General features: G+C 48.6%; 1 protein-coding gene across 3 annotated transcripts; it reads right to left on the minus strand.

The window, feature by feature from the left end:
• PSENEN (presenilin enhancer, gamma-secretase subunit) lies at window positions 1–13467 on the minus strand. 3 transcript variants are annotated; one of them, XM_068243236.1, is made up of 4 exons: window positions 13406–13467; window positions 5411–5555; window positions 3678–3782; window positions 1–676 (listed from the first exon to the last, which is right to left on the minus strand). In XM_068243236.1, the coding sequence occupies exons 2-4, from the start codon at window positions 5469–5471 to the stop codon at window positions 537–539; spliced, it is 306 nt and encodes a 101-aa protein (XP_068099337.1). In that variant the 5' UTR covers window positions 5472–5555; window positions 13406–13467; the 3' UTR covers window positions 1–536. The 3 variants fall into 3 exon arrangements, with proteins under 3 accessions (XP_068099337.1, XP_068099335.1, XP_068099336.1); XM_068243234.1 differs by lacking the exon at window positions 13406–13467 and adding an exon at window positions 12613–12716; XM_068243235.1 differs by lacking the exon at window positions 13406–13467 and adding an exon at window positions 12608–12696.
• Window positions 13468–15054: the final 1587 nt, after the last annotated feature.

A 15054-nucleotide genomic window follows, 5' to 3' on the forward strand; every position in this document is an offset into this window, starting at 1 on the left:
TTTTCTCGGTTCTCAAAAATCTTTTAATGATACCGTACAGGATGAAATCCCCAAATTGTCTGCAGTTCTACACTGAGGAACATTATTCATAACATTCTGCACTAATTACCTATGTAGGGTTTCACAGAGTGGTGTACACCTTCCCATTTTTACTTTTGAGAGACGCAGGCTCAGCCAAACTCAGAAAAAAGATCCGGAGCAATAAGAAATACAAGTATTTTCAACTCTTTTTAAGCAATTTATCTTATATTTATACTATAGTGGGAGGATAGGCACCCATAAAAAACGATGTCTGGTCAGGGGCTGAAAGACTCTTGCCTGAAGGAGTGAATAAATTTGACCCACAGGAAAGAAGTCCATTGCAGACTTTATTACAGACTGGCAGAGGTGGGTCCCCCCACGGTGAGGCCACAGGTCCAGGTGTTGGGCGCAGAGAGGGCTGTCAGTAGTGTGAGTCCTCAGCAGTGTGGGGAGAAGAGTAATAATGCTGGTGGACGGAAGGTGGTCCCAGGTGTAACAGCGGAGTAACCCCTCTGTCAGGGGATGCCCAGAGGTATGGTGAATGACAAGTAGTCCCCCGTGGCTCCCCAGCCGGCGCGGTGCGTCTGGTAGATGCTGATCCAGGTGGTGAGAATTACGATCCAGACCAGGAGGCCGAACGCCGATCGTTTCACATCTGCCGGAGGGAGGAGAAAGTTAACAGTGCGAAATAAAGAGAACCCGACTGACTGATGAACTTCTGTGTGTGGAATAAGAAGGCAAGACTAGGCAATAGCTAACCTACAACATCTTGTAACGACACATCAAGCCAGTAACAGAATGCGGATCATTACTTGTGAATGCATTTAACAAACAGCACAGCCCATTTATATAATGGTGTGAGTAATGCAGTTTGCCGCTCCCTGAAGATTTTAGGCTGATTTATGTCCATACGTGTCTTCCCTTTAAAGTGAATGGGAACCGCATTTAAAAAAAAAATGAAACAAATACTTACCTAAGGAGAGGTGAGGCTCTGGGTCGTATAGAGCCTTCCGTCTCCTCTCTTGGTGCTCTCTATCCTGTGCTGGCTCCCCCCCCCGTTTCAATCCCCCGCTGAAAGGGTATTTGGAAGTCTTCGGGAGCCGTGTCCTCCAGAAGACGTGCGGCTCCACACTGCACAGGCGTGAGCGTGCAAGAGAGCGTGCTTGTGCAGGTGCAGTACAGGGCTGCCCTTCTTCAGGAGCACTCGGGCTCCCTGAAGACTTCTGAAGCCTCCTTCGGCCGGGTAAAGCAGTATTTCACTAAATTAGTCAAATACTGCTACCGGGCGAGGCAGCACCAGAACCAGGGGACCAGGAGAGGAGCCGGAAGGTTCAATACGACCCAGAGCCTTCCCTCTCCTTGGTGAGGGCCCGTTTCCACTATAGCGTTACGAAATCGCCGGCGAATCACCGCAGGCAAATCGCATGCGGGTGCGATTCCGCATGCGTTTTTTGCCGCGATTTCGCATGCGATTTCGCATAGGTAAGGCTGTATGCGATTTTAACCATGTCACTGCCTGTGTGAATTAACATGGGTACCTATGCGAAATCGCATGCGAAATCGCGGCAAAAAACGCATGGGGAAAACGCATGCGATTTCCCTATTAAATACATTGCGTGCGATTCGCCTGCATTCCACACGCAGGCGAATTCTGAGGCCCCTACCCTGCAGATTTTTTCTGCACAGAAAAACGTGCGGGGAAACGCACAAGTGGAAACAGTCCCATCCACTTGTACTGACTGTGCGAATCCGCATGCGGGCAACGCATGCGGATTCGCGATAGTGGAAACGGGCCCTAAGTATCTGTCTCATTTTTTTAAATGCGGTTCCCATTCACTTTAACCACTTCCCTACCACGCTATTTTGTGCTGATCTGTGCTGCGTGGGCTCTCCAGCCCACAGCACAGATCAGGTTGCAGCCAGGCCGATCAGACTTCCCCCCTTTTTTCCCCACTAGGGGGATGTCCTGCTGGGGGGTCTGATCGCCGCCGGCTGCTTGCGCTTGCGGGGGGGGGGGGGGCCAATCAGAGGCCGGGGATCGCCGATCTCCTCTACGGCACTGCTGCGCAGCAGCGCCGTATACATGTAAACACCGGGGAAGATCTTCCCCGTGTGTTTACATTTACCCTGCGAGCCGCCGATTGGCTCGCAGGGTGTTCACGGAGACACCCTCCGTGAACTGACATGGAACTCCATGGAATACACTTCAGGATTCAGGGGCGTACATATACGCACCGAGAATCCTGAAGTGGTTAAATGCTGAACCTGACAGGCCTCAGCGTGAATCTCACGAGCATAAAATGTTTGCTTGCTTGCTGACTGGTGTGAGTAGAGAAGGGACCCTTCCTAGGGAGGGAACCTCAACGCTGGTGAAAGGGTTCAGTATGGAACACTTTTGCATGCAGTCCATTTTGGAAGCAAAAATTCTCCATTTAGTGCAACCGAATACATGTTGCATTCAGGTTGTTTTTAACATTACTACAGCTCCAGCTTGTCGATAGTGTACAGGGTTAATGCCTTTATGTAAATTGATCACTACCCTCAGCACCTCCTTTCCCATTTAAAGGGAACCCGCGGTGAGAGGGATACGGAGGCTGACATGTTTACTTCCTTTTAAATAATGCACATTGCCTGGCTCTCCCGCTGTTCCTCTGCCTCTAATACTTTGAGCCATAGACCCTGAACAAGCATGCAAATCAGATGTCTAGCAAGATTAGCTGCATGCTTGTTTCAGGTGTGTGATTTAGACCCGACTGACCAGAAAGATCAGCAGGACAGCCAAGCAACTGGTATTGTTTAAAAGCGGATCCGAGATGAAAAACTAACTATAACAAGTAACTTGTCTATATATATCTTATCTAAAGTTTAAATAGTTTACACAGCAAATCTAGCTGCAAACAGCTTCAATAGAATATGATTATTTCTTCCTGTGATACAATGACAGCAGCCATGTTGTTTGGAAACATTACACAGAGGCAGGCTTATCTGCATCTTGAGCAAAAAAAAAAAAAACTAATCCCCCCTCCTCCTCCCTCCTCCCATCTGCCTCTGAAATCTCTGGCTAGTAATACCTCCCCCTCCTCCTGCCCAGACTGTGCTCCCATGAGCCCTTGCTACTGTCTGAAAGTGCCTTGGCTCTCTGAAAACCTGTGGGCGTGGCTTCTTTAGTTTATAGGGAATTAGAGCATTAAAACAAAAAAGTATTTGGCATGAGGAATGCCCTATAAACAATAGGAAAGGAACACAATTATACAATGAGTAAAAGTTCATCTCGGATCCAGGAAATAAATATGTCCGCTTCCATAGGTCTCACACCTCAAGTTCCTTTTAAATCCTGGGCCCTCAACAAGATGAACACAGCTTCCCTTGCTTGTGTGAATTAAACAACCCTGTCTGGGCGTACCTATTATGATAACGCCACAGGGACAATCAAATCGCTGGTGGTGGTAAATACTATTCCCTCTCAGAGTCATAGCAACTCGGAGAGAGTAGTAGATTGTCATTAGGCAAGTATAAGAGGTTAATGGGGGCGGAGAGAGAGGGAGGTGGAGCCATGTGACGATAAAGTTGTGGATTGTCATTAGGCAAGTGTAAGAAGTTAATGGGGTGGGGGGTTGAGGGGTGCAGCTCCCCCTGCTGGACGGGAGGGCACTCACAGCTCCGGATCTGTGGCTGTTCTGAGTAGGTCGGCTTGAAGAAGGCTTCCTTGAAGAACCAGATGACGTTGACCAACCAGAGGAACGGCAGCAAGGCGAACCCCCCTGCGGGAACAGAGCAAATACCGGTCATGTGACTTCATTCTAGAATTGGCTCAATGAGATTCTAATCATTTAAAGTTGAAGCTAATTTTATACAATTTGGAAACCTGCTGCCCTCAAGAGATCAATTTCAAATCTGCATATGTGTGCATAAGATTAGCATAATATCTGTATCGACTTGGAATTACTGTCCTCTCATTGGCCATGACAGCTTCAGACCTGAAAGCTTATGCTGGAAAAAGCAGCAACAGCAGCTGAAATGGGCCAAAATACTACGCAATGCAATGCGTACTCGCAACAGCAAGTCAGATGGTCGCTCTGCATTAAATTTTAGGGGTTTTGGTTTCAAGGGTGCTTACTGAAAGATTAAAGCAGGCATGATATACAAACTTCAGGGGGGGGGGGGGGGGGGATGGTAGGGAGAGAGAGAGATGTTCTAGGGATCCTGCCCCCCTCCCTATACTGGGGCAACTTTAATCCCTATACTTGGGCAACTATACTTAGTACTTAGATACCCTACCAGTACCTGGCTACCTACATACCTATACACTCCAAATAATTTTGCTGCCGCACCTGACTCTACAGTTTTCTCCCCAGGCTCTTTTAGCCGGGTGCTCCACCCAGCTAGATTTGGTGACCACCCGGCTGTCATCGGCTCACTTCCTCCTATGCTGTAAGCACAGTTGCCCTGCATTTTCATTTCAAATCGCCACACCCGGCTACTTTTTCATGCCACCCGGCTACTATTTCATGCCACCTGGGTGGAAAAAAATTCTGGGGAGAACACTGCTCTTACAACACCCCCCCCCCCCCCCCAACCACCACCTCGGCTAGAACCACAAACATCCAAACAGATTTCACTTATTTATGTCAATGGAAAAATTTAGAAGGCTGGCTTTCTCACAGTAATAAAGCCAGAGTCCCCACACTTGGCAGTTGGTCAAACAGGTTAAACACTAAGGAAAAGGGGGCGGAGCATAAAACAGCCAATCAAATTTCAGCCATTCATTTTAAATGGGAAAATGTAAACTGCAGCCATTCTTACACTGTTAATGGCAGGGTTCCCAAACTTTGCACAGTTGGTCACTGGGATTAATATTCAGGAAAGTGGGTGGAGCATACTACAGCCAATCAAAATTCAACTATTAATTTTCAAGGGGAATATTTAAATTTTTGCCATTCTTACACTGTTAATGGCACAGGCCTCACACCTGGTACAGTTGGTCATTGGGTGACTGGGGTTAAAATTCAGGAAAGGGGCGGAGCCACAAACAGCCAATTAGATTTATTTTATTAAACTGCTTCCATTCTCACATAATTAATGCCAAGGACCCCAAAGCTCACAAACTTGGTCACTGAGTGACTGCGGGTCAAGGTTATAAAAAGTGGGCGGAGCCAACAAACCAAATACATAACGGAGCAACGCAGGGTCGCCCATTTGTCATATATAAAAGGAAAGCTTCAGAATGTGCCAAGTAATCGCCCCTCCCCCAGCTTTCATGCAAATTGTATGCGGCTTAATGTAAAGCTGCATACAATTCACATGAAAGCCAGAATGATCAGTATCCCATCGGCCATCCTTATTGACAAGCCTGCAGCACTGATGAGCACTGCGCCCCCCGGTGGCTCACCCAGGTAATACTTCCGGCAAAGCTGCAGCTTCTCCTCATTGGGGACTCGCTCCAGATTCATGGCGGGACAGAGGTCAGCAGGAGGCGAAAGGTATGGATGCTGCTCCGCAGGATGCCGTCAGGCTCTAGAGGTTTCCAAGGTTTCCTGTGAGTGAAAAGGCAGTTTCGATAAATAACGTGCAACACAAGTTGGTGTATTTAAAAGGACACCTGAAGTGAGGTGTATATGGAGGCTGCCATATTTATTTCCTTTAAACAATACCAGTTGCCTGGCAGCCCTGCTGATCTATTTGGCTGCAGTAGTGTCTGCATAACACCAGTAACAAGCATGCGGCTAATCTTCTCAGATCTGATAATGCAAGAAACACCTGATCTGCTGCACACTTGTTCAGGGGCTGTGGCTAAACGTATGAGGCTGGGTTCACGCTGGCAGTAAAAACGTTCTGCTTATTTGGAACTGAACGGATGCAAACCGATTCTACGCAAAGCAATAGGATCCCTGCACATCAGTCCATTTATAACAGATCCACTCGGAATAAATGGTCCCAGCATTTTACGCAGCTGCTGCCATCATTCAGGTCCTCTTCACGGAAGAAATGCCAGTATGCATCTCCCAGAACCACAGCACAAGCGTCGGGCTTGTGGGAACAGGGGGCGGGGCCCCATGCATCACGTAAGTAGGGTGCCTGGGGACAGGGGGCGGAGCACCAATCGTGTAAGAAAGGTGCCTGGGGACAGGGGGCGGGGTGTGTGGGCAGAGGCTGGCCCCATGCATCACGTGAGAAGAGAGCCTGTGGACAGAGGCGGGGTATGTGGGCGGAGTCGGGCCCAATGCATCACATGAGCAGGGTGCCTGGGGACAGGGGGAGGGGTGTGTGGATGGAGGCGGGGCCCAATGCATCACGTGAGAAGAGAGCCTGTGGACAGAGGCGGGGTATGTGGGCGGAGGCGGGCCCAACGCATCACATGAGCATGGTGCCTGGGGACAGGGCTCCTGGACGGACTGCTGCAGCTTCCACAGTAATGAGGAAAAAACTAAGAAAGTGGTTAAGGCTGCAGAAGTGTGCATCTTATAATAGGAGCATTGCACTGTCAGCGAGACGGAGTTACACTTTAGTCATGTTTGTAAAAAAAAAAACATATATAACTAATGAGACCCCCCATGCTCAGGGAACACTGTCCTCGCTGTCCCACAGCTATCTGGAAGAATGAAAGTGTATTTCTGACTGACTTGCCACAGTGCTGAGACACTAAACCCTCTCCGGCTCCTCGGGGGTTAAGGGCTCCGCTTGTGCCAAGTATGGAGGGTGTAATGGTTTAGCGCAGACCTCGCCGCCCCCCGAGCGGAGGAAGATGTAACCGTCCGATGAGACATGCTGGCTGCGAGCCCCGCCCCTCCCCCCATTATTCCCGGAGCTCGGAGGGCCGTATTTGGTCATGTTCAGACACAGCTGAGCGACTCGCCGTGCTTTATATCCAGCGGGATCTGCTCTGTGTATTCACAGATGAGCCGCCGCTGAGATTAACCCCTAAAGAGAAGATCCAGATCCCTCAAAGGACACCTGCAGTGATCGGGATATGGAGGCTGACATATGCATTTCCTTTTAAACAATACCAGTTGCCTGGCTGTCCTGCTGATCTCTCTGATATCAGTAGTGTCTGAATCACACACCTGAAACAAGCATGCGGCTAATCCAGTCTCACTTCAGTCAGTAACCTATGATCAGCATGCTTGTTCAGGGGCTAGGGCTAAAAGTATTAGAGGCAGAGGATCGTCAGGGTAGCCTGCAGTGTGTCTATTCCTGCTTTCGTGGAAGCAGACATAGGGTTAACATCTTGTGTTTAGAAATTAGCTGCTTTGCCAAGGCAGCCTGCCGACACAGCTGAGAGATTAAAATACAACTTGTGATTAGTTACAGATGAGAGGGAATTAGACAGGCTAAACTCTCTAAATACATACAGGGTGCATTTCAGCTTTCCTTCTGTCTCGTGCAAGAGTTCAGGTCCACATTAACAACTTCACCACTGAGGGATTTTTCCCCTCGAGTATCAGAGCAATTTTTACCTTTCAGTGCTCCTTCTATTCATTCGCCAATAACTTTATCATTACTTATCACAATGAAATGATCAATATCCATGGGCAGCATGGTGGTGTAGCGGTTAGCACTCTTGCCTTGCAGCACTGGAACCCAGAGCAACATCTGCAAGAAGTATGTATTTTCTCCCCATGTCTGTGTAGGATTCCTCTGGGCACTCCAGGTTTCCTCCCACATCCCAAAAACATGCAGATAATTTAATTGTCTTCCCCTTAAATTGGCCCTAGACTATGATACATGCACTACATGATACATACATAGACATGACTTTGGTAAGGACTAATTATGCAGGACTAATGCATGCCCATTCATTGATCTCCGGGCTAACGGGTGGTGGCGGGAGCGCATGTATCTACGCCTCAATCCCGGAAGTGAAGTTTGCCGGGGCTTAGATATACTGTACTGCAGCAATTTTGGGTACCTGGTGTCAGAGTCGGTGGTTTCAGTAAACTGAGGAGTCGGATGATTCTTGAACCAAATCCATAGCCTTTGTAAAAATTCGACTAATTTGACTTTTGTACCGACTCCACAGCCCTGCTGCACAGTAGAGCACACCCAACTGGGCCCGTCTATTTGCATCGGAGCCCGAGCGGGAAGCCACTACTGCGAACAGCGGCAACGGGGTCATTTTAGTTTTTTTCTCCGGGGGTCTCAACACAGGATTGGAGAAAGCCTCTTTAGGATCCAGAAGCTTCCCCTCCCAAGGTAAGTACCCCCAGGCGAACACGCTGAACCCAGCACAGGAGATTTGGGCGCAGCCGGCGCCACCATAGGCCGTAATAAGAATTACAGCTATAGCAGGCACAAGGAGTAACTTCAGCGCTGTCAGAAGACGGAGCTGAAGTTACTTTTAAAACATAATAATTCGGCTTCCAGCAATAGCTGGAAGCCGAATTATTTCATTCCCCACCATCCATGGCGGCCTGGAGGGGGAATAGTAATTAACCTCCTTGCCGGTTATCCCGAGCTCAGCTCGGGGTAACCTACGCAGGAGGATTTCTCAGGCCCCACTGGGCCGATTTTCACATTTCTTTTTTTATTGCACGCAGCTAGCACTTTGCTAGCTGCGTGCATATCTCGATCGCCGCCGCTACCCGCTACCCGCCGCACCCCCCCCTCCAGACCCCTTGCGCAGCCTGGCCAGTCAGTGCCAGGCAGCGCTGAGGGGTAGATCGGGATTCCCTCTGACGTCCCGCCCTCTGACGTCAGAGGGAATCCCGATCACTGTCGCCCTCTGACGCCATGGCGACGGGGGAAGCTGAGCAGGAAATCCCGTTCTGAACGGGATTTCCTGCTTGCAGAGAGCGCCGGCGGCGATCGTGATAGGTGGGGGATGCCGCTTATCAGCGGCTAGCATGTAGCTAGCGCTAGGCTAGCTACATGAATTTAAAAAAAAAAAAAAAAAAAATGTAAAAAGTGCTGCGCCGCCCCCTTGCCGAAATAATTGGAACAGCAAGGGGGTTAATACGGCTGGGACTTGTGCGGCAGCAGGATCAGCCATATACCGGCTGAATCCTGCGCCCAAGTCTTCTGCGCCGTTATCTCTCGTATGCCCCCCAGGGGCAGTTTTTTCCTTACAGATGTTCTTTACACTCGAGTCCTGTGTGCACTGAATTCTGGTACGTAGGCCCACCCAGACAGTGAGAGCGCCATGACACTATTCAGCATGGGGGATCATGGAGGGAGGGAATAAACACTCACAAAATCGAAAATCACCGGCAGCAGTGATTTCGATTTTAGATGTGAACAGAGCCTAAGGGGAAAAAACGTATCAATTAACTTTTTTTATTACAAGAGGATCCGATCCATCCAATGTGTTATTTTCACTGAATAGTCTCTTAAAGGGGAACTGAAGTAAGAGGTATGTGGAGGATGCTATATTTATTTCCTTTTAATCAATACCAATTGCCTGGCAGCCCTGCTGGTCTATTTCTCTGCAGTAGTACCTGAATAACACCAGAAACAAGCATGCAGCTAATCTTGTCAGATCAGACTTTAAAGCAGTAGGATCAGCCATACTATGCCAGGGAAAAAAAACACATATATAAGTAGATAAATACTTGATCTACTTACATAACACATGTATTATACTGTCCACGTTTTGATTTCAGTGAATGTTATATATTAAATGACGGGAATTCTGTTCCTGGTGGGGGACATGTCTTTGGCCACAGTTAAGGCTAACTTGTGATGTCATTTCTGACCTTTACTTTTTTCTTGTCTCCTCCAATCGCTGAGTCGCCTCAGCCTTGCTTGTAAACACAAGTGAGTAGGGGATTAGGTTTCAGATAAGAAGCTGGCAGGGAAATAAAGGGCAGAGGAGGAATAGATTATAGATAAAAAGAACTCCCAGCATGCACATCTTTGGCACGACTACTAAAGGGCCAGTGTTGTGATAACTCCAAATCATAACAGCAGAAAAAGTTTTGAAAGTTTTGAATGCAGCATTAGCATCTTTATCACTTATTACACTCAGACCAGTTGCTGTTGAAATTTGATTTTTATGGTGACGATACCGCTTTAATTAAAGTCTGAAACACCTGATCTGCTGCATGCTTGTTCAGGGGCTATGGCTAATAGTATTAGAGGCAGAGGATCAGCAGGGCTGCCAGGCAACTGGTATTGCTTAAAGTGGACCCAAATTAAAAATACAAGATTTCAGAAGTAAAATCTATTTTCTAAATTATAATAATAAATAGCAGCCTTTTTTCAGCTGCATGATGACAAATATAAAATATTTTACATTTATTGGAGGAACCTCTCCCTTCCTTTCAAATTGCCGGGATTTTTCCGGCAAACTGGTGGAGTAGCAATGGAGGAATTGCTAACGGCTGCCCCCAGTATAACCCTAGCTATGAAAACAGAAGGGTGAAAAGCATGAACTGAAATGATCATAGGTTTGTAGGAGTGTTTATTTATCTTTGTATGTGTCAGTGTGGTGCAACTAAATATTTTTAATTAAAAAAATGTTTGGTTTGGGTCCGCTTTAAAAGGAAATAAATATCGCAGCCTCCGTATACCTCTTAGGCCCAGTGCACACCGAGCGGTTTTTGGAGCGATCCGCCGGCCGCATCCGCCTCTAAAAACGCTTGTCTAATGTATTGCAATGGGATGGTGCACACCGGCGGTTTGCGGTTTTTGCCAAGCCGCAAACGCGCCTCCTGCTGCGCGTTTGCGGTTTTCGGAAGCGTTTCGTCCTCAATGTAAAGTATAGGAAAAACGCAAACCGCTCTGAAAAACGCTAGTTCAGAGCGGTTTGCCAGGCATTTTGTTTACAGTAGCTGTTCAGTAACAGCTTTTACTGTAACAATATGTGTAATCTGCTACACAAAAACGCACGCAAAACCGCTAGGTATGTTTAGAAAACCTCTCTAAACATACCTAGAATCGCTCTGAAATCAGCTCCCAAAACCGCTAGCATATTGCGGATCTGCTAGCGGTTTTGGTGTGCACTGGGCCTTACTTCAGTTCCCCTTTAACTTTCCAGTTTGTTTTGACTATTGCTTCTCTACAGTCAGTAAAATGACTAATGGCTGAACCAGATACACGCACAGGACTAAACACATTAGGAAAACTAATAGCTTGCTTACTCAAAAAGGGGTTTGGTTAATTAGTTATCAGTTATTTTCCTGTAATTCTGATTAAGATGGTGCAAAGTCCTGGTTCAGCCTCTGCTAATTCCAGTTTCTGCAAATTAAAGAGTGGTACACACGATTAAATTTTCCCATCAGATCGACAAATTGATCGATAATTTCCAGCATGTCCGAACGGACAAGAATCAATGCCAAAAGATTTACAGCTCGGTAGCAGAAAAGAATTAGACATCAGCGAAATGAGCCACCAGCAGCTGTGCCTCTGAACCGGCTCTAAATCTCTATACACACATCCAACCGCCATTGCTCAAAACCAACGTGGAAAGACAGCATGAAGCATCCACACAGACAAATCAAACCTGATATATTAGTGTGGAGTATAATATGTGTAAGTTGTTTGTACTGAACGATCACTATATTTAAAGTACTCAAGTAAGACTAGTTATGCACATCTGAGTCTACTTCCTGCTTTCATGTAAGCAGACATAGGGCTTGATTCACTAACCGACGCTAAGACAAGCCACTTAGTGCCCCATAAGTACCTTTGCGCGCACTAACGGCTGCGCACAGCCCCGCTCACTGCACGCGCAACGCGCCAGTAATAGTGTGCGGTGCGACGATAAGGTCGGCATTTTTACAGGGCAGCGCAACCTTATCGTCGCACCATGCACTATTAACGGCACACTGCGCTGCGTGCACACTGAGCGGGGCTGTGTGCAAACCTCCTATCACCCTGGTTTACACCCACAATGTATTTAGGCTCACTAACCGGCTAAGCGCCGGTTAGTGAATCAAGCCCACAGGGTTAACATCCCAGGTTTACAAATTAGCCGCTCTGCCAAGGCAGCTAGCTGACTCAGCTGAGAGATTAAAGGGGTTCTGTGGATAATTCAAAAAACGAACACTTACCTGGGGTCCCCTGCAGCTGTCATGTCCCACACCGTCCTCCTACGATGCTCCGTTCCCCACCACCGGGTCAATAATGCTCGCTCCCGCTCGCGTCTCTGGGAGCTTGCTGCGCAGGAAGCTCCCAGAGGCGTAGCTGGAGCAAGCACACGTGCACCCGGACCGGCAGCAGGGAATGGAGGATCATAGGAGGACGGCGTGAGACATGACAGCTGCAGGGTGCCGATAGAAGACCCAGGTAAGTGTCAGTTTTTGTTGTTTTAATAATCCACAGAACCCTTTTAAATTGCACATGTGACTAGTCACAGATGAGGGGGGGGGGGGCCTCTAAACACATACAGGGTGCATTTCTCTGTGTTTTCTTTCTGTCCTGTGCAAGAGTTCAGGTCCCACTGTATGGGAAGGTGGAATCTTCTCATCTGTGCTGAGTGATGCCTGCAGGACCCCCTCCCAGTCCATAGCCACCCATGTGAGGACCCCAGGCAGGCTAGCTGGATTACTCTGCCCCCATTCCCAGCTCCCTAATGCTGTGCCCTCCTCGTCCAGCCCCTAGAACAATCATTATCATCAATAATATAATAAGAGACTAATGAGCAGCTGACCTCACCTCTCCCGGCTTCCTCTTCCTTTTGTTGCCCAGGACAAGCGCGGGGTGCGCCGGGAAATGTAGTCTGCACACTCCCTTCCTTCTGCGCATGCTCCTCCTCGCAAGGCCTGCCGGGAGATGTAGTCCCAGGGGAAGCGCGCGGTAATGCTAGAAGCTGGAGAAGGTCTGGCCAGTGGCCACACTCCATCCTGGGCGGGGCTAGAGGAGCGTTCACTAGAGATGGGAAGTTCGGATCTTTTCAATGATCCGGATGATTCGAATCGGATCATTGAAGAGATCCGGATCTTTGATCCGAATCTCGGATCATTTTACTACCGGAAGCATTGGGGGGTGAAATGAACAGCAGGACAGGTCTGTGGTCAGGAGAAGGGGAGGGAGTGGACACACAGAGAAGGGGAGAAGATGGACAGAGGGCAGGGAGTGGACAGAGAAGGGAGAAGGGACGAGCAGAGAGCAGAAATGTTTGCACGTAATACCCACATGCTGCAATCACATGCTTTACATATATTTCACCTATATGTTCATCTGTACACTTTGAAAGAAAAGGTCGCACAGTGAAAGAAAGCATTCCCAGAAGATAAGTGCAGCTGTTTAGTGCCGAGTGCAGGAGGATTATATTGCCTTTCAATCACACTGTCTGCAAAGTTACTGAGCTGTGCTGAGCCAAAAGCTTCCAATGTGATCACTGTGCAGCACTACGGAACAGCCAGCCTATAATGGGCAGCACGTTATAGCCAGTATGTGTGCTCTACACATATCTGGCAGTGGCACCCATGTCCTCTCTCTCATCTACCTGTCTCCCTGCAAGGCTGGCTTCCCATCCAACAGAGCGATCCATCCCTGCTGTGCTTCCAAGACCCTGCTGCCCGCTGATAGGGGGCGTGTCGCTCCTGGTCCCGCCCCTTTTGCGATCCGAATCACTCATTTTGACGATTCGGATGATCGACTCATAAAATAGATTCGGATCAAAGATCCGAATCGTTCATGATCCGGACAACACTAGCGTTCACGGCGCAAGCGTGATGGCAGCGAGGCGGAATGTGGACGACGTGCTGCATGGGTGTATAGAGTGTAATAAATCATGAGAAAAGATATGATAGATATATGTGAAATATAGGTGTGAAATGGAATTACTGATTGCTAAATGAGGAACTGTACTGAAAATGACGGACACTACTGCAGCCAAATAAATTAACAAAACTTACAGGCAAGGACCCCCTTTGTCCCTGAACCCCATTGGGAGCCGGGAAATAGCAGCAGAGAGTGTTGTGCTGTGAAACAGCCTCTGGAAGCAGGAAAACATTACACAGTCTCCTGCAGACGGTTTTCGTGAGTGAATGGGGTGGTTTCTTTGCTAATTAGCTACACTTGTGGTTGTGGGAGGAGGAGGAGCCCCCCAAAGCCTCTGGCCCCCCTGTAATGGCAGGGGCCGCAGGGATTATTGCTTCACCCATGCCTCCATTTCTTTCCCACTTTAGGTTTCCTTTAACCACTTCAGGACAACAGTGATAACCCCCCCCCCCCCCCTAAAGACCAGGCCATGTTTAGTTAAATCCCCCCCCCCCCCCCTTTTCTCCCTGACAACAGAGCTGTCTGTCGGTGGGGTCTGATCGCCCCCTTCTGTGTTTATTTTTTTTTAGCGATATTTATAGTACTTTTTTTTTTAAAAATAAAAATGCCTATTTTTTTTATATTGTCTACCCTGCTACCTCCCCCCGCCAGCCAATCAGCGTGATAAGCTGTCATAGGCTTCAGCCTATAACAGCCGATCACTCCCCAGCCTCAGGAGGGGGGACAGCTGTGTCACAGTGCTGTACATGTTAATTAGACGACGGTTTCGCCGTCTATAAGTTTCTCGAGCTGCTCGGAGACTGAAGGTGGGGTGGAGCTCCGGCCCCCCCGAGCAGGAGATGCGTGCACAGCCTGCGCGCGAGCTGCAAACTGCAGCCCCAGTACTTGACGCCAATCGGCGTTAGCCGGTCCTGGGCTGCCACCGCGGCCACGCCCATCGGCGTGAGGCGGTCCTGGGGGGGTTTCTGCAATCAATATTAGGACACAGAGACTCATTCTGCATACAACCACCAGGGGTGCAGCTAAGGTTTTTGTGGCCCCAAGCGGACTGTAGGAAGTGGCCCTGGCTAAAAATGGGCGTGGCTATCCCCACATAAGTGGACGTGGCCATGACATGTGGGTGGAGCTGGAGGGCGGATTGGGGCGGGGCTGTTTGCTGGGAAAATGGATATGGGGGTGATTGAGGTGCGCGCAGCGCGCCGCGCCGAAGGATGGATTTGGCCATGACTTGGGCTATCATTCATAAAGCATTTCCGCATGCGGAAATGCTTAAAACAGCTGACTTTACCGACCACTCGGCAAAGTCAGCATTCATAAAACCTCTTTCCGCATGGAAAAATGACACTACCGAGCAGAGTGATAAATCAACCG

The sequence above is a fragment of the Hyperolius riggenbachi genome, chromosome 6 (genome assembly GCF_040937935.1).
Source record: "Hyperolius riggenbachi isolate aHypRig1 chromosome 6, aHypRig1.pri, whole genome shotgun sequence".
Taxonomy (NCBI): Eukaryota; Metazoa; Chordata; class Amphibia; order Anura; family Hyperoliidae; genus Hyperolius; species Hyperolius riggenbachi.

What these genes read in the sequence shown, in the direction of transcription:
- PSENEN (XM_068243236.1), bottom strand. Translation starts at nt 5,471, where the DNA reads ATGAATCTGGAGCGAGTCCCCAATGAGGAGAAGCTGCAGCTTTGCCGG. An exon ending in TTGCCGGAAGTATTACCTGG is followed by an intron (nt 3,783 to 5,410) that starts GTGAGCCACCGG and finishes CTGTTCCCGCAG; the next exon opens with GGGGGTTCGCCTTGCTGCCG. An exon ending in ACAGCCACAGATCCGGAGCT is followed by an intron (nt 677 to 3,677) that starts GTGAGTGCCCTC and finishes TCCCTCCGGCAG; the next exon opens with ATGTGAAACGATCGGCGTTC.